This window comes from Anomaloglossus baeobatrachus, chromosome 1 (assembly GCF_048569485.1).
Source record: "Anomaloglossus baeobatrachus isolate aAnoBae1 chromosome 1, aAnoBae1.hap1, whole genome shotgun sequence".
NCBI lineage: Eukaryota > Metazoa > Chordata > Amphibia > Anura > Aromobatidae > Anomaloglossus > Anomaloglossus baeobatrachus.
The window spans coordinates 132,502,764-132,521,008 of NC_134353.1; the positions used below are offsets into that span (position 1 = coordinate 132,502,764).

The following is an 18,245-nucleotide window of genomic DNA, read 5'->3' on the forward strand; positions in this document are numbered from 1 at the left end:
AGTGAAGTTCTCACTGCAGAACGCAATAACAGCCGCCTGCCAATCAGAGGCAAGTGTCGCGGGCGGGGAGGAGGGTGTCAGCACACCGCGCTCACCCCTTCTGCTCGGGTCCGACAGTTGCTCCTGGTGGCTCGAGCTGCGGGCCGGATCCCGGGGTGTCTCGAGCGACACTCCTCGCCCGTGAGTGAAAAGGGGGGTGTTTGTTGGGATTATAGTTCGTGACGCCACCCACGGTTGTGGTGATGGCACCACCGCTGCTCAGTGTGAGGGTCCCGGGGATGGTGATGGGAGCAGCCAGGTGTTGTGTTGCCCCTCCGTGGGTAGGGGTTGGTGATCCCGGGGCCCGGTGAAGAGATGTGAAGTGTAGGGCCTGGAGGGCGCAGGGACGCGGGGGCAGCGCTATGCCTTGCGGCACTGTGGTACTCACTCAGCCTGAGACACGGACACAGTTTGTACGGTAAACCAACGGCTGGTAGGACGGTCCCACAGACGGTTGCACCTGCACTCCCGGTAGGTGACGGTGACGTCTCTCTTCCTTGCACCTGTTTGACTGATGGTAGCGGTGGATTCCCTCCGGTTACCCGCTCCCCGACTGCAATCTGGGCCGGAGGAGCTCTACACTTTGCCCGCAGGCGTTGGCCCTGGGGAAACTGGTGCCTTGGCGGTGGCGGTGTCTCCCCGGTAATGGTCGGGCTGTTGCCGTCAATCGGGACTTTGTTGCTGGGGGATCTGCGTCCCCTTCACTGACGGATTCGGCAAATTGGGCGACTCCTAGCCTTGCCGGGGTCCGAGAGGCCCCTGCCCTGGTGCTGACTGTCCTTCGGAACACTGCTCCAGACCACCGGGCACACAGTCAACGGGGTCCTTCCAGGAACTTCCAAACGGTCCCCCTCCGGACAGTCACCGCCGTCGCTGACCTTGCTGTTCTAGCCCTACACACAGCTGGGCTCTCAGGCTTTGCACTCTCTCTCCGCTGTCTCCACTTCTTGCTTTCCTCCTTTTCCACTTTCCTTTCCTTCACTTTCACTTCTGGTTGTTTACTCTAGCCCCTGCCTGGGCTAATCTGCTGTTCACTCCTTCATGTCCCTGACAGTTCTCCACTCTCAAGCTCTTCCCTGAGCTGACTGCCTCTTTACTCAAGCCCTGCCTGGGCTAATCTGCCTGGTAACTTCCTGCCTCCAGAGTTGTGAGCTCCTTGGTGGGCGGAGCCAACCGCCTGGCCCACCCCCTGGTGTGCATCACAGACTCCTGGAGGGAGGCAACAAGGATTTCTGGTTAGCAGATGTGCCTACCTGGAGTGTGGGGTGTGGTGGTGTTGTGACCTGTGTCCCCTGGCTTGCCCAGGGCGACACATTCCCCCTTAGCAAAATGCAGACCGTCCGCGGGCTGCCGTCCTACACCGGTTTTATTTTTCTGTAAAAAGGGGATAACAGGTTTAAACATAACATAAGCATAACATTTTTAATCAACTCTTCCCAAGACGGGAGGCACATTTTACTTTTAACGTTTCAACGGTGTACGGTCACGGTTTCCGCTCTCTCCCACCCAAGCAACCTGGCCCTGATGCTGCCCCTAAAACCCAGGCAGCACCCCTTGACCCACAGTCCAGCACAAGTCACCCGAGCGGGATCTGTCCTTGCCCTCCAGAGGGTAGCCACCGGTCCCTTTGGTGGCTGGGCCCTGGCCTGCTCTGCTCAGGGCCCTCCCTCCAACCTGCCTCTCCGGAGGCGGCATTGCGGAAACGGTAACGGTACCCAACATATTTACAAGCCACTAACGTTTGTGGTTGCCCTGCAGAGTTCACGGGCTTGTCCATGGCTAGTTCCCATGCATTTTTAAACTTTTAACGGTCCCACGGGGACAACGGTGCCGGCTCCTGCCGGTTGCTAATCACAGCTGACAATCAGGTGAAAACTCTGTTCAATCAGTGTTTTTCATTTTTCAAAACTTTCAAACAAACTTTCAAACAAACAAAGCGCTGGTCCCTACGGGGACGGTGCTGCGGGCCTCCATTGCCCTACTCCGGTCCTGCTGCTGCTTCATCCGAGGGAGGGGGTGCAGAGCTCATCTTGCCCTCCGGGCTGCCCCTCAGCTTTACATCCAGGGCAAACCACCCCCTCTCTCCGCAGTGCCGAGTGTATCGCACCATGTCTCCCGGGATAAGATTGCGGCCAGGATGCTCTTCGGGCAGGTGAGCATGCACATCCCGCCGGGCTACAAATACCTCGGCCTCCAGGCCCGGTTCGTATATGAACCCGTAGCCCCGGCGGATATCGAATCGCCTCACCTGCCCCTCGTAGAACGGGCCCCGGACACGGAAGGTCGCTTGCCGCAGGTTCTCCTTTTCCCGTATGACTCGGGCCACCAGCTCGGCTTTCCTACGCTCCCTCTCCGCGATCTCCAGGCCCAGCTTGGTCGGCTCCCTGTCCCAGTATGGCTCCGGCGCACGGGTTGAGCCCCGCGGGACATTCAGCACGTTACCCACTGTCAGGAAGGTGGGTGGCGTATCCCGCAGTGTCATGGCCTTGGGCGCTGCCTTGCAGCAACAACCTGGCGCCACCTCAGCCGAGGTGTGGGGGATGGGCACAGGGGCTTTCCGCAGTTGGGCCTTCGGCTCGGAGCGGGTCATCGGCTCCGGCTCGGGGAACTGCTCGGGGACTGTCTCTGGCGCAATCTTCGGGGCCTTCCATGGCAATGCCTCCGGTTTGCTTCGGGCTCCGGCTACAGGTCGGTCCGCCGGGGCGGACGGGCTGGGTATCGCTACCGGTTGCGGTGGCAGCGGGCCTAGTGGCGGGGTCACGGCCTCCGAGACGGGTGGTGAAGGAGGCAACGGGGGGAGAGGGCTTGGACCGGGTCCCTCAGCCGCAGCGACCGGTCCCTCCGGGACATAGGGGCGTGGGTCACTCACCCTCCCTTCCTCCGCTTCCTCCTCGCGTCTCCGCACGCGGCTGCCAAAACGTCCGCCATGTCGGTCTCCCACTCCTCCAGGAGGAGCTGCATTTTGACCTGCAGCCTTAGATGGAGCTGCGCGGTCCGGATCTCCACCCACGCTGCGGTTCCCGGTGCGGGGGCCACGGTGTTTCGGGACGGCATCCACATGGTGTCTTTGCTGTTTGCTTCCAGGAACGGGATGTTTGCAGAGTCCTGGCGTCCCTGCTTTTGTAGCGGCGACTACATGCCGCCAGCCGCCATCGCGTCCCCCTCAGCTCTTTCCCGGCCCCTCCTCTCTCGGGGCGGGGTTTTGGCCTTCGCGCCTCTACTGCTCGAGAAGACGCTCGAGCAGGAACTTTTCGCGCCAAAGATGGCGGCTTCTGAAATTTTTCTGCCGGATACCTCCGGCGGTAACAAGGCGCACCTCTACCTGACGGCAGAGCGGTAAGATCCTGTTCGTGACGCCAAGTTGTCGCGGGCGGGGAGGAGGGTGTCAGCACACCGCGCTCACCCCTTCTGCTCGGGTCCGGCAGTTGCTCCTGGTGGCTCGAGCTGCGGGCCGGATCCCGGGGTGTCTCGAGCGACACTCCTCGCCCGTGAGTGAAAAGGGGGGTGTTTGTTGGGATTATAGTTCGTGACGCCACCCACGATTGTGGTGATGGCACCACCGCTGCTCAGTGTGAGGGTCCCGGGGACGGTGATGGGAGCAGCCAGGTGTTGTGTTGCCCCTCCGTGGGTAGGGGTTGGTGATCCCGGGGCCCGGTGAAGAGATGTGAAGTGTAGGGCCTGGAGGGCGCAGGGACGCGGGGGCAGCGCTATGCCTTGCGGCACTGTGGTACTCACTCAGCCTGAGATACGGACACAGTTTGTACGGTAAACCAACGGCTGGTAGGACGGTCCCACAGACGGTTGCACCTGCACTCCCGGTAGGTGACGGTGACGTCTCTCTTCCTTGCACCTGTTTGACTGATGGTAGCGGTGGATTCCCTCTGGTTACCCGCTCCCCGACTGCAATCTGGGCCGGAGGAGCTCTACACTTTGCCCGCAGGCGCTGGCCCTGGGGAAACTGGTGCCTTGGCGGTGGCGGTGTCTCCCCGGTAATGGTCGGGCTGTTGCCGTCAATCGGGACTTTGTTGCTGGGGGATCTGCGTCCCCTTCACTGACGGATTCGGCAAATTGGGCGACTCCTAGCCTTGCCGGGGTCCGAGAGGCCCCTGCCCTGGTGCTGACTGTCCTTCGGAACACTGCTTCAGACCACCGGGCACACAGCCAATGGGGTCCTTCCAGGAACTTCCAAACGGTCCCCCTCCGGACAGTCACCGCCGTCGCTGACCTTGCTGTTCTAGCCCTACACACAGCTGGGCTCTCAGGCTTTGCACTCTCTCTCCGCTGTCTCCACTTCTTGCTTTCCTCCTTTTCCACTTTCCTTTCCTTCACTTTCACTTCTGGTTGTTTACTCTAGCCCCTGCCTGGGCTAATCTGCTGTTCACTCCTTCATGTCCCTGACAGTTCTCCACTCTCAAGCTCTTCCCTGAGCTGACTGCCTCTTTACTCAAGCCCTGCCTGGGCTAATCTGCCTGGTAACTTCCTGCCTCCAGAGTTGTGAGCTCCTTGGTGGGCGGAGCCAACCGCCTGGCCCACCCCCTGGTGTGCATCACAGACTCCTGGAGGGAGGCAACAAGGATTTCTGGTTAGCAGATGTGCCTACCTGGAGTGTGGGGTGTGGTGGTGTTGTGACCTGTGTCCCCTGGCTTGCCCAGGGCGACACACAAGCACCTGCTGCATATGACCTCAGATGCTTGCCTGTGATTGGCCAGTGGCTGTTGTGCAGTGATAACTGCTTTGCACGCGCCGGCCGAAAGTTCAGCGGTGACAGCAACTGTGATCATTACCGGGTCCACGTGCCTGCGTGCTGCCAACAGCAGGTGAGAAGAATGTTTTTGTGTGTGTGGGGTTCTGTGTTGCTGGCTGAGGCTGCAGTGTGTGTGGCATGCCGTGTGTGTGTGTGTGTGTGATTCTGTTGCTGGCTGAGGCTGCACAGAGTGTGTGTGTGTGTTAGCTGAGGCTGCACAGGGTGGGGGTGGTGGTGTGAGCTGATGAGGCTGCACAGGGTGGGGGGGGTGTGTGTGTGTGAGCTGATGAGGCTGCACAGGGTGGGGGGGGGGTGTGAGCTGATGAGGCTGCACAGGGTGGGGGGGTGTGTGTGTGTGAGCTGATGAGGCTGCACAGGGTGGGGGTGTGTGTGTGTGTGTGAGCTGATGAGGCTGCACAGGGTGGGGGTGTGTGTGTGTGTGTGTGTGTGAGCTGATGAGGCTGCACAGGGTGGGGGTGTGTGTGTGTGTGAGCTGATGAGGCTGCACAGGGTGGGGGGGTGTGTGTGTGTGTGAGCTGATGAGGCTGCACAGGGTGGGTGTGTGTGTGTGTGTGAGCTGATGAGGCTGCACAGGGTGGGGTGTGTGTGTGTGTGTGTGTGTGAGCTGAGGCTGCACAGGGTGGGGGTGTGTGTGTGTGTGTGAGCTGATGAGGCTGCACAGGGTGGGGGGGGGGTGTGTGAGCTGATGAGGCTGCACAGGGTGGGGTGTGTGTGTGTGTGTGTGAGCTGATGAGGCTGCACAGGGTGGGGGGTGTGTGTGTGTGTGTGAGCTGATGAGGCTGCACAGGGTGGGGGTGTGTGTGTGTGTGTGTGTGAGCTGATGAGGCTGCACAGGGTGGGGGTGTGTGTGTGTGTGTGTGTGTGTGTGAGCTGATGAGGCTGCACAGGGTGGGGGTGTGTGTGTGTGTGTGTGAGCTGATGAGGCTGCACAGGGTGGGTGTGTGTGTGTGTGAGCTGATGAGGCTGCACAGGGTGGGGGTGTGTGTGTGTGTGTGTGAGCTGATGAGGCTGCACAGGGTGGGGGTGTGTGTGTGTGTGTGAGCTGATGAGGCTGCACAGGGTGTGTGTGTGTGTGTGTGTGAGCTGATGAGGCTGCACAGGGTGGGGGGTGTGTGTGTGTGTGTGTGAGCTGAGGCTGCACAGGGTGGGGGGGTGTGTGTGTGAGCTGATGAGGCTGCACAGGGTGGGGGGGGGTGTGTGTGTGTGTGTGTGTGTGAGCTGATGAGGCTGCACAGGGTGGGGGGTGTGTGTGTATGTGTGTGAGCTGATGAGGCTGCACAGGGTGGTGTGTGTGTGTGTGTGTTAGAGCTGAGGCTGCACAGGGTGTGTGTGTGTGTGTGTGTGTGTGTGTGTGTGTGAGCTGAGGCACATTGCTACAAGGGGACAAGGATGCGCACATTTTTACAGAATGGGAAACAAGATGGGGCACATTACTACAAGATGTTGGCCAAAATTACTATGTGGTGGTTATTGTAAAACTATTACTTATAAAAAGGGGAAAAATGTAAAAAAAAAGTGTGTGTGTGTGTGTGTGTGTATATATATATATATGTGGCGCCCCTGACCTGGTCAGGCACCACTGAGTACTGCACCCATGCTGGGGACAGTACAACACAGGTAATCCAGAAGGCTGACCGGGGTGTGGTACACAGGCGCATAGTGATCAGGTCTCACACATGTACCTTTGAGAGGACCCCTGGGGATCCCAGGAGGGGGAAAAGCCTTCACCTCCACTGGAATAGTGGAGGGGGCCAAAAGCCTCCATCTCCTCTCAAGGGGTGTGGTAAGAGAGTCTGGTTGCTAGGTGGCGTAGGCAAGAACAGGAGAGGAGGGGCAGTGAGCCAGGCAGTGCAGAGTCCAGGGAGCTCGAGTGAGGAGCAGATCCCGTGGGCTGCTGTAGTCTGACAGCGTCCGCGCAGTGGCTACCGACGGGGGAGAACGGTCAACTAGGAGTGCTACCCGAAATCCATCTTCAGCTAGAGAGAGGGCAACGGAGTGGGAAGTAAGGAGACTGCTAGAGAGTACCAGGCCCAAACGGGCGGCAGATCCCGAAGTGGAGATAGATCCAGCTTTCTTTTGCTAAACCTGCCGGTGTGGGGCTCTCAAAGCCCACGCCACAACACCACAAAAGCCGCAGCCACGTAGCCACAGTTAGGGCCCATAGGTCACAGGAGGCAAGCAGCTGGAGTGGCCTGGTCCGGGCGACAAGCAAACGGCAAACGAAGGGGAGAGAGGCTGCAGCATCTTCCCTGGGTGACCCCCATAGGGACTCAAAGTCGGGGTTACCCCAAACCACCAAGGGCTAAGGAAGGCGAGTTAGTAGTCACCCTCACAAGTCAGCCTGAAGGACACCTGGTTCCCACTTGGTTCATCCCAGCTACGCCCGGGTCACTCACCCTGCCATCAACTGTGAGTAAAAACCCTGAAAGACACCCTGCCTGTGTTGAGTCATTCTGCGCCTTGTAGTTCTACGCATCTACACAGGGCCCTGGGGCTTGCCTCACTCTCAGGAGGCTACTACAACTGGCTGCACCCACCATCAGCCCCAGGCATCCCTTAACCTGCAGTGGCGGTCCCCCCCCACTGACCGCAAATCTGAGAGTGGCGTCACGACAAACTACAGAGAAGGTTTCCTACCTGTGACCAGACAGATCCAGCTACGTGGAGTCCCTGAAGGTAATGCACCGACACAGCGTTTGCGGGGCTCCACATATGGCGTCACGAACAGGATAAGGACTAGACCTGTCCAGACAGGTGACCATGTGCCTGGGCGGTCCGCTTGAAAAATTGGAAGCGCCGCCATATTGCCACCATGAAAAGCGCGCTGAAAAACAACAGCAGCCCGCGCTGGAAGAAGTTACCGCCCACGAAGAGGTGTGGCTACCCAGAGATCCCCTGCAGAGTTCTGACCTCGCTTGTAAAGAGAGCGGAAGCGTCCGGAGACGGCGGGAAGGAAAGGGAGCCACAAGCCTGCTGCTGCAGAGAGAAGAAATGGAGTCCAGACGTGGATACCCAGAACCAGGCTCTGCTGCCTGGTGGTGCCGGGAGCTTGCTATCTTCTGCGATCAGCTGGAGGCCAGGATTATGCGACAGCTCGGTGAGGGACGCACGGAGCTTCTGGAGATGGCTGCGGCGGTTCGGACCTACGAGGAGGGAGCCGCGCGACGCATGCCAGATCGAGCGGCGACGACTCAGATCCCGATGGTGCCACCGATGGGTGAGTCCAGAGTTGCCCCGGCCAGCGCAAGTGCTCCGACCCCTGCTGCTACGACCGCGGTCCCAGAAGAGGCGCCTGGCGCGGCGACGCTGAGCGAGGCCGCAGCCACGCTAGGTGCGGCCCGCCAAATCCAGGCCGCCGCAGCGACACCCCGCCTGGCCCGCAAAGGTCCGACTGCCACGGCGATACTCATCCGTGCCGCAGGTGTGACGCTGACCCAGGCTGCCACCCTGCTGAGCCCAGTCCGCCAAGACCCCAACGCAGCAGCGACGCTCGTCCGAGCCGCAAGTGAGATGCTGAACCAGGCCGCAGCCCCGCCAGGTGCGGCCCGTCAAGCCCCGATCACTGCAGCGACGCCCAGCTCCACCTGCACGGACCCCATTGAGGATGCGACGCCAATTCAGACCGCGGCTGCAATGCCCAGTCCGGCCCGCCAAGAACTGGCCGCAACAGCGACGCAGATCCAGGCCGCCGCCACGCCAGGCTCGGCCCGCACAGACCAGGCCGCCGCCATGCCAGGCGCGGCCCGCCAAGACCAGGCCGCCGCAGCGATGCCCTGCGCGGCCCGCCAAGAAAAGACTACATCACCATTTATCCCGGCCTGCAGGGCCAGAGCAGACACCGCTCCCCAGTCTAAGGAAGTCCCTACTAGGAAATCCCTGGTAGGTGAGGACCCCGCATACTGGCAGCTGAAGGCTGACCTGGAGGCCAAGTTCCCACAGGAGATGGTGGACCAGTACATGCTCCCTCCGCACACCCCTAAGGCAACCCCTGCGGCAACCACGCCGAAGAGTCCACCGCCTGGGCCAGCTGAGGAACACTCATCCCCAGCGCTGCCACGACCAGAGTGCAGCGAAGAACTAAGGGGGAGAGGAGGGCAAGAAGCTGAGGAGTTGCCCCCGGAGCCAGCAGCAGTGCTGGTCCCGGAGCCGGAGATGTTGCCATATTCCCGCTGGGACGAGGAAGACCTGACACCTCCTGCTGAAGAAGACCTGCCCAACCGCCCCACCTGGGAGCTTGTAAGCTGTACTTCGCAGAATCCAGCCCGCAAGACACGGCGCCGAGGCGGTAGTACAAAGTATCCTCCAACATCACAATCTCCTGAGCAGAAAGACGAAGTCACCGCCAGAGACCTAGAGGAGAAACGGTTCCTGAGAAGGTTCAAACCCCAGATCAGAGGACCCCTGCGTCAAGGAATTGTCGAAGATTTCAGCCTCAAATCAGGATACGGCTTTATAGTATCACCTGGTATGAAGGAAGGGATTTTCGTCAATCGAAGGGATGTGAGAGCCCATTTGCCCAGAGGACACCCTGGAAGAAATTTGAAAATAGGAGACTCAGTGGAGTTCACTATGCATCAGGGAGAAAGAGGCTGGTATGCCCTAGATGTTGCACCATGTCCTAGAAGTCCTTGTAGAAGCCCTGCAGTCACAACAGAAGATGAAGACAGAGACACTGAAGAAGAGGAAAGAAAGGATCAAGAAACAGACGATAAAAGCACAGGAAGTAACAGATGCCCCAGCCCTACAGGCCCAAGCCCTGGTAAGGAGGAAACAGGAGCAAAGTTCACATAAAGCAAGAAGAAAGCATGCAGCAAGTTAAAGTTTTGAAAAGTTTGAAGTTTTGCAACGTTTACGTTTAAGTATGTGCCCACATAAACTTGTGTGAGAAAACCATAAACCTTAAGGCTATGAACTGGCTATAGCCACAAACTCTCGCAGTGTAAATAGTTACACCAGAGGCACCACTACCAGAGTCAGCCTGTTTAGGGGCTTGGCTCGTCTGCAACCAGGAGGAGCCCGTCCGTATATAGGGCCTTGGCTCACCTGCGACCAGAGAGCATGCCTGTTTATGGGGCCTGGCTCTCCACCACAAAGAGGGTACCTGGTCAGCACCAACTGTGGGGGCCGCCTCTACATCCTGCCAGAAGTGGCTGAAGGCGCGACTCCACCAGGCCAGGTATACCCTGAAACTACCAGACCAGGAAAGCCGCCTCAACATCCTGCCAGAAGTGGCTGAAGGCGCGGCCAACGTGAGAGGGTCTGGGTGGTTAACGGACTTGTGGGTGGAGGGTGGTGATGTATGATAGCTGGTGGTCTTAAAATGTTTTACCATGTTTTAATGTTTTATGCATTTTAAAATGTTGTCTTGCAGCCCGAGGACGTGCTGGTGATAACTAAGGGGGAATGTGGCGCCCCTGACCTGGTCAGGCACCACTGAGTACTGCACCCATGCTGGGGACAGTACAACACAGGTAATCCAGAAGGCTGACCGGGGTGTGGTACACAGGCGCATAGTGATCAGGTCTCACACATGTACCTTTGAGAGGACCCCTGGGGATCCCAGGAGGGGGAAAAGCCTTCACCTCCACTGGAATAGTGGAGGGGGCCAAAAGCCTCCATCTCCTCTCAAGGGGTGTGGTAAGAGAGTCTGGTTGCTAGGTGGCGTAGGCAAGAACAGGAGAGGAGGGGCAGTGAGCCAGGCAGTGCAGAGTCCAGGGAGCTCGAGTGAGGAGCAGATCCCGTGGGCTGCTGTAGTCTGACAGCGTCCGCGCAGTGGCTACCGACGGGGGAGAACGGTCAACTAGGAGTGCTACCCGAAATCCATCTTCAGCTAGAGAGAGGGCAACGGAGTGGGAAGTAAGGAGACTGCTAGAGAGTACCAGGCCCAAACGGGCGGCAGATCCCGAAGCGGAGATAGATCCAGCTTTCTTTTGCTAAACCTGCCGGTGTGGGGCTCTCAAAGCCCACGCCACAACACCACAAAAGCCGCAGCCACGTAGCCACAGTTAGGGCCCATAGGTCACAGGAGGCAAGCAGCTGGAGTGGCCTGGTCCAGGCGACAAGCAAACGGCAAACGAAGGGGAGAGAGGCTGCAGCATCTTCCCTGGGTGACCCCCATAGGGACTCAAAGTCGGGGTTACCCCAAACCACCAAGGGCTAAGGAAGGCGAGTTAGTAGTCACCCTCACAAGTCAGCCTGAAGGACACCTGGTTCCCACTTGGTTCATCCCAGCTACGCCCGGGTCACTCACCCTGCCATCAACTGTGAGTAAAAACCCTGAAAGACACCCTGCCTGTGTTGAGTCATTCTGCGCCTTGTAGTTCTACGCATCTACACAGGGCCCTGGGGCTTGCCTCACTCTCAGGAGGCTACTACAACTGGCTGCACCCACCATCAGCCCCAGGCATCCCTTAACCTGCAGTGGCGGTCCCCCCCCACTGACCGCAAATCTGAGAGTGGCGTCACGACAAACTACAGAGAAGGTTTCCTACCTGTGACCAGACAGATCCAGCTACGTGGAGTCCCTGAAGGTAATGCACCGACACAGCGTTTGCGGGGCTCCACATCTATATATATATATATATATATATATATATATATATATATATATATATATATATATATATATATATATTACACACTACACATTTGTTATAATGGACAAATGAAAAATGTTCAAAAACAGTGATTCAAGGGTGTATAGAAAGAAAAAATGGTACCACTACCAATGTCACTTTGTCATGAAAGGAATGCGGCCCCTCAAATTATTTTTTTCCTGTGTGCGGCCCATACACCCAGCCGAGTTTGAGACCCCTGCTCTAAACTATATGAACTTTGAACACCGTTTTAGCCTCTTCCTAGTGATCATCACAACTTATGAAATGTTTTTTCTTACCGTAGACTTCTGCAGAATTCCCATTACCATAAAGCAAAGTTCTTCTAGAGCACTTGATACCTAAAAGACAGGAAGCCCCATCAACTCACAGCTCTCTCTCTATATATATATATGTGTATATATATATATATATATATATATATATATATATATATATATATATATATATATATATATATATATATATATATATATATATATATATATATATATATACAGTTAGGTCCAGAAATATTTGGACAGTGACACAAGTTTTTGTTATTTTAGCTGTTTACAAAAACATGTTCAGAAATACAATTATATATATAATATGGGCTGAAAGTGCACACTCCCAGCTGCAATATGAGAGTTTTCACATCCAAATCGGAGAAAGGGTTTAGGAATCATAGCTCTGTAATGCATAGCCTCCTTTTTTTAAAGGGACCAAAAGTAATTGGACAAGGGACTCTAAGGGCTGCAATTAACTCTGAAGGCGTCTCCCTCGTTAACCTGTAATCAATGAAGTAGTTAAAAGGTCTGGGGTTGATTACAGGTGTGTGGTTTTGCATTTGGATGCTGTTGCTGTGACCAGACAACATGCGGTCTAAGGAACTCTCAATTGAGGTGAAGCAGAACATCCTGAGGCTGAAAAAAAAGAAAAAATCCATCAGAGAGATAGCAGACATGCTTGGAGTAGCAAAATCAACAGTCGGGTACATTCTGAGAAAAAAGGAATTGACTGGTGAGCTTGGGAACTCAAAAAGGCCTGGGCGTCCACGGATGACAACAGTGGTGGATGATCGCTGCATACTTTCTTTGGTGAAGAAGAACCCGTTCACAACATCAACTGAAGTCCAGAACACTCTCAGTGAAGTAGGTGTATCTGTCTCTAAGTCAACAGTAAAGAGAAGACTCCATGAAAGTAAATACAAAGGGTTCACATCTAGATGCAAACCATTCATCAATTCCAAAAATAGACAGGCCATAGTTAAATTTGCTAAAAAACACCTCATGAAGCCAGCTCAGTTCTGGAAAAGTATTCTATGGACAGATGAGATAAAGATCAACCTGTACCAGAATGATGGGAAGAAAAAAGTTTAGAGAAGAAAGGGAACGGCACATGATCCAAGGCACACCACATCCTCTGTAAAACATGGTGGAGGCAACGTGATGGCATGGGCATGCATGGCTTTCAATGGCACTGGGTCACTTGTGTTTATTGATGACATAACAGCAGACAAGAGTAGCCGGATGAATTCTGAAGTGTACCGGGATATACTTTCAGCCCAGATTCAGCCAAATGCCGCAAAGTTGATCGGACGGCGCTTCATAGTACAGATGGACAATGACCCCAAGCATACAGCCAAAGCTACCCAGGAGTTCATGAGTGCAAAAAAGTGGAACATTCTGCAATGGCCAAGTCAATCACCAGATCTTAACCCAATTGAGCATGCATTTCACTTGCTCAAATCCAGACTTAAGACGGAAAGACCCACAAACAAGCAAGACCTGAAGGCTGCGGCTGTAAAGGCCTGGCAAAGCATTAAGGAGGAAACCCAGCGTTTGGTGATGTCCATGGGTTCCAGACTTAAGGCAGTGATTGCCTCCAAAGGATTCGCAACAAAATATTGAAAATAAAAATATTTTGTTTGGGTTTGGTTTATTTGTCCAATTACTTTTGACCTCCTAAAATGTGGAGTGTTTGTAAAGAAATGTGTACAATTCCTACAATTTCTATCAGATATTTCTGTTCAAACCTTCAAATTAAACGTTACAATCTGCACTTGAATTCTGTTGTAGAGGTTTCATTTCAAATCCAATGTGGTGGCATGCAGAGCCCAACTCGCGAAAATTGTGTCACTGTCCAAATATTTCTGGACCTAACTGTATATATATATATATATATATATATATACTGCAGTAAGTATAAAAGGTAATGTGAACTCACCCCAGGCTGGGAATCTGACAGGACTGCAGAACATGCATCATCTATCTGTAGACACAAGGAAATCACAAAACAGGAATAAAACACACAACCTGCTGACAGTCAGCAGATCAGTACATAACAGTGTTAGGAAAATACACGCTTACATTATTTAACAGCAAAAGACATTAACTGTATACAGGATATGGATCAGTGATGCAGAATTACTCTCTACTCTATCTCTATATAGTAATGGACCTGTCTGATTCCAGGGCTGTACTTATGTAATACTCATGTATCAGAACTACTACTATTTTTGAAATAATAAATGTAAATGTCAAAATAAACTTGCGTGCATTTAAAGGGAACCTGTCATATTAAAAATCACTATTAACCTGTAGATATGGGGTTAATCTGCAGGTAAATAGCGTTCTGAAGCTGAGCTTCCACCACACTGAGAGCCCCGCTGCCGGGAAAAATTATCTTTATTCCTCCCGGAAGCCTCAGGCTCTCAGTCATAAGAATGGCACCAACCTGCTTTCAGTCACCGCTCAGTGCATAGTAAGTGGCGGCTGAACAAGCGCCCTGGCACTGACTGACAGGTTAATAGTGGTTATTTTTTTTTACATGACAGGTACCCTTTAAGCAGTTACTTCAGGTCTGTGACAGTTTAGAAAACTCAGATCCAGTCTGTGTTATCTGTTTCAATAAAAGTTGAATGACACCCAATATGGTTGCCATTATAGCTCCCAGTTTCACCAGATTAAGGTAAATGTGTCTCGTAAGAGTCCCGCCACCAGAAGCGGTCAAACCGCTCGGATCCGGGTGTCACTACTCGTGGCTGGAGGGTCTCCAGACGCGGGGGTTCGGGGTCTCACCGTAACAGGATGGGGGGTTATTTACAGGGGAGTTAGATAGTTCATGACGCCACCCATGGTGAGCGGTAATAGGGAGTACCGCCGCTGCCGTTGGGGAGTACTCGGGGTAATGGAGTGGGGCAGCTAGATGACGTTACCCTTCATGGGTACGGAAAGGCCCCAGGACTCTGGATGGTGGGATAGATTGCAGGGGGAGCGCAGGCTCACTGGTTGCAGGGGTTAATAAGGTACTCACTCAGAAGAAAATCAGACACTGATAACGTAGTAAACCAAGTCTCTGGGTGCCCCTGCCCTCTTGAGGAGCTTGTCCTGGTCCCATCCCCTGCAGCACTGCCTGGTGGTCCATGGCCTGCCTCCGGGCACAGTATTTTAGAGTGTCCGAGTTGGCCGTCAGCTTGGAGCTTTCCAGGTCCCTCCCCCTACTAAGAGTAGCAGAGGAGCTTGCTCTCAGGAGCTCATGGTTGGGATTTTAGTCTGCTGTTTTGCATGGAAAGCCCTATCCCCCTCGTTGCACTAGTGCCGCCGATCTCTGAGCTTCGTGGGAACAGTCCATATAGGCCCTGTCCTCCGCAGGTTAATTGCCGGGTTGCTTGAGGCTTCTCCCCGACCTAGGGTCCATATACCCCGACGTGCCTTCGGTCCCAGCCCGGCTATTGAACTGCAGCTGCTGTCTATCCTCCAAGACTTGCCAGGCACCCGGTCCCAATCTCCTGCGACGGGGTCTCCGACTCCTCTGGTTACAGACCCCCGTCTGCGACGTAGTCTGCTTCTCCTCTGGGAGCTCCAACTCCGAGCTTCCTCCGAGCTCCTCACAGCTCGAGGGCTACCCACTCTTCTCCTCTCACTTTGCTCCCCTGGAGCCGACTGACTTGTCACCTCCCACCTCCCTGTCTGACCCCTAGGTGGGCAGTCCTATTCCAGCTTAGCAGCCCACTGGTGTGCTTGACAGGGTGTGGTGCGAGGTGTCACTAGGATTTGTAGATGCTGGTGGATGCAGTACTGCAAGATGGGAACCAAGAACCATGGGGGATTGAGTTCTGCACTGGGAGATAAAGAGCGTGCAGTACCCTGTGACGACTTCATTCTAGTTATTGTCTATAATACTGCCGACTGCAGAGCTCTGTTCTTGGAATTCTAAAGTCCCAATCTTGAGATTGCTGCAGGTTCTAGAGATGATTCTAGATTCTTCCTAAATGAAAACGGAGTAATTTTCTAAAAACTTTCCACAAAAAATTTAATAAGTTATTTACAGTGGATATAAAAAGTCTACACACCCCTTTAAAATGCCAGTTTTTGTCATGTGAAAAACACATAAAAATAAGAATAAATTCAGAACCTTTTCCACTTTTAATCACCTTAACGATTATTCACATATAATGTCTGTCATTATTTGTTTCACTGCCTTTGATGCAGGCTCGCACACTGAGCCCGCATCTTTCCTTGTAGATGAAGGCTGAATTGATCAGCCTTCATCTGCTTCCAACAGCTGCGGCTGGAGCAGCAGGAGTACGCGCTCTTCTGACCCCTCATCAGCAGGCCTGTGACATGATTGCGGGAGATCGATCTGTTGCCATGACAGCCAGGGGTCCACTGATGACCCCTGTGTCTGTCATCTCAGTACTTCTATGAAAGTCAATGTTGGAGCTCATAGGAGGTTTTGACTTTAATATACAGCAATGCTGTGGCATTGCTGTATATACAGTTGTGCTCAAAAGATTTTTGCTTTCTTGGCCTTTTTTCAGAGAATATGAATGTTAACACAAAATATTTTTTCCACTCATGGTTAGAGGTTGGGTGAAGCCATTTATTGTCAAACAACTGTGTTTTCTCTTTGTAAATCCTAATGACAACCAAAAACATCCAAATGACCAGGATCAAAAGTTAACATACACTGGTGATTTTGGCCTGATAACATGCACAGAAGTTGACACAAATGGGTTTGAATGGCTAATAAAGGTAACATCCTCACCTGTGACCAGTTTGCTTGTAATCAGTGTGTGCATAAAAGCTGAGTGAGTTTCTGGGATCCAGACAGACTCTTGTACCTGCCACTGACATTTATGGATTGTGAGTCATGGGGAAAGCAAAAGAATTGTCAATGGATCTATGGGAAAAGATAGTTGAAATGTATAAAATAGGAAAGGGATACAAAAAGATATCCAAGGAATTGATAATGCCAGTCAGCAGTGTTCAAACTGTGATTAACAAATGGAAAATCAGGAGCTCTGTAAAAACCAAACCATTATCAAGTAGACCAACAAAAATGTTGGCCACAACTGCCAGGATGCAAAGAAAAACCCACAAATAACATCAGCTGAAATACAGGACTCACTGAAAACTAGCGGTGGGGCTGTTTCAAGATGCACAATAAGGAGTCACTTGAAGAAAAATGGGCTGCATAGTTGAGTTGCCAGAAGAAACCCATTATTGTGCAAATGCCACAAAGTATCTCACCTACAATACGCCAAAAGCACAGAGACAAGCCTCCAAACTTCAGCAACAAGGTAATTTGGAATGATGAAACCAAAATCAAACTCTTTGGCTACAACCATAAACATTACATTTGGCGAGGTGTCAACTAGGCCTATGATGAAAGGAACACCATTCCTACTGTAAAGCATGGAAGTGGATTGCTGATGATGTGGGAATGTGTGAGCTACAAAGGCACAGGAAACTTGATCAAAGTTGAAGGAAAGATCAATGCTGCACGTTATCAGCAAATACTGGAGGCAAATTTGCATTCATCAGCTCGGAAGCTGCACATGGAACGTACTTAGACGTTCCAACATGACAACAATCCAAAACACAAGGTCAAGTTGACCTGTCATTGGCTACAGCAGAACAAACTGAAGGTTCTGGAATGGCCATCTCAGTCTCCTGACTTCAATATCATTGAGCCACTCTGGTGAGAACTCAAGTACGCAGTTCATGTAAGAAAGCCAGGAATTTACAGGAACTGGAGGCTTTTTGCCAAGAAGATTTGGCAGCTTTACCATCTGAGAAAATAAAGAGCCTCATCCACAACAACCATAAAAGACTTCAAGCTGTCATTAATGTTAAAGGGGGAAATACACGGTATTATGAACTGGGGTATGTGAATTTTTGATCAGGGTCATTTAGATATTTTCGGTTGTCATTATGATTTGAAAAGAGAAAACACAGTAGTTTGACAATAAATGGCTTCAACCAACCACTAAACAAGAGTAGAAAAAAGGTTTTTGTGTTATCATTCATATTCTCTGAAAAAAAAGGCAAGAAAGCAAAAAATCTGCTGGGGTATGTAAACTTTTGAGCCCAACTGTAGAACAAGTGATCATACTATTGCAAATTCAATACTGTACAAAGTAGAAAAAATATTTTAAAAATATGAAGGAAAAAAAATGTCACAAGGGACTATAGGGATAGCGGGAAAACGGGGCCCCTAAGATAACCCTCAGACTAATGGTCCTGTGCTATCCCTTTTCTAAAAGTACCCCTAAGGGTGGGGATGTCTTAGTGTTCTTCTAAGCCCTCCTTCTGACTAGCTTGGGACAGGAGTGGGATTTAAGACACAGAAATAGACAAATAGGGGAAAACAAAACTCTGTCACACTGAACACACACATAGAGGTATAAGACAATAAGAGATTAGGAGGAAAACAAGAGCAGGGTGGAAACAATAAGATGAGGAGTAACTCCACAACACCAAGGACAAAGCAACTCTTTCTCTCGCACGTCTGGGACACAACAACAACTCACAAACCAACACAGCATAAACTATAGTTGG

The 18,245-nt window shown here is 52.7% G+C and overlaps 1 protein-coding gene across 10 annotated transcripts in view; it reads right to left on the minus strand.

The window, feature by feature from the left end:
• The window catches only part of NMU (neuromedin U), a 183,134-nt gene that overhangs the window by 75,061 nt on the left and 89,828 nt on the right, over nt 1-18,245 (minus strand). For all 10 annotated transcript variants that reach the window (XM_075334284.1, XM_075334277.1, XM_075334258.1 and 7 more), the window contains exons 3-4: nt 13,627-13,671; nt 11,700-11,759 (exon numbers count right to left, since the gene is read on the minus strand). In XM_075334284.1, the coding sequence (XP_075190399.1) occupies nt 11,700-11,759; nt 13,627-13,671 (105 nt within the window). The remainder of the gene's footprint in view (nt 1-11,699; nt 11,760-13,626; nt 13,672-18,245) is intronic.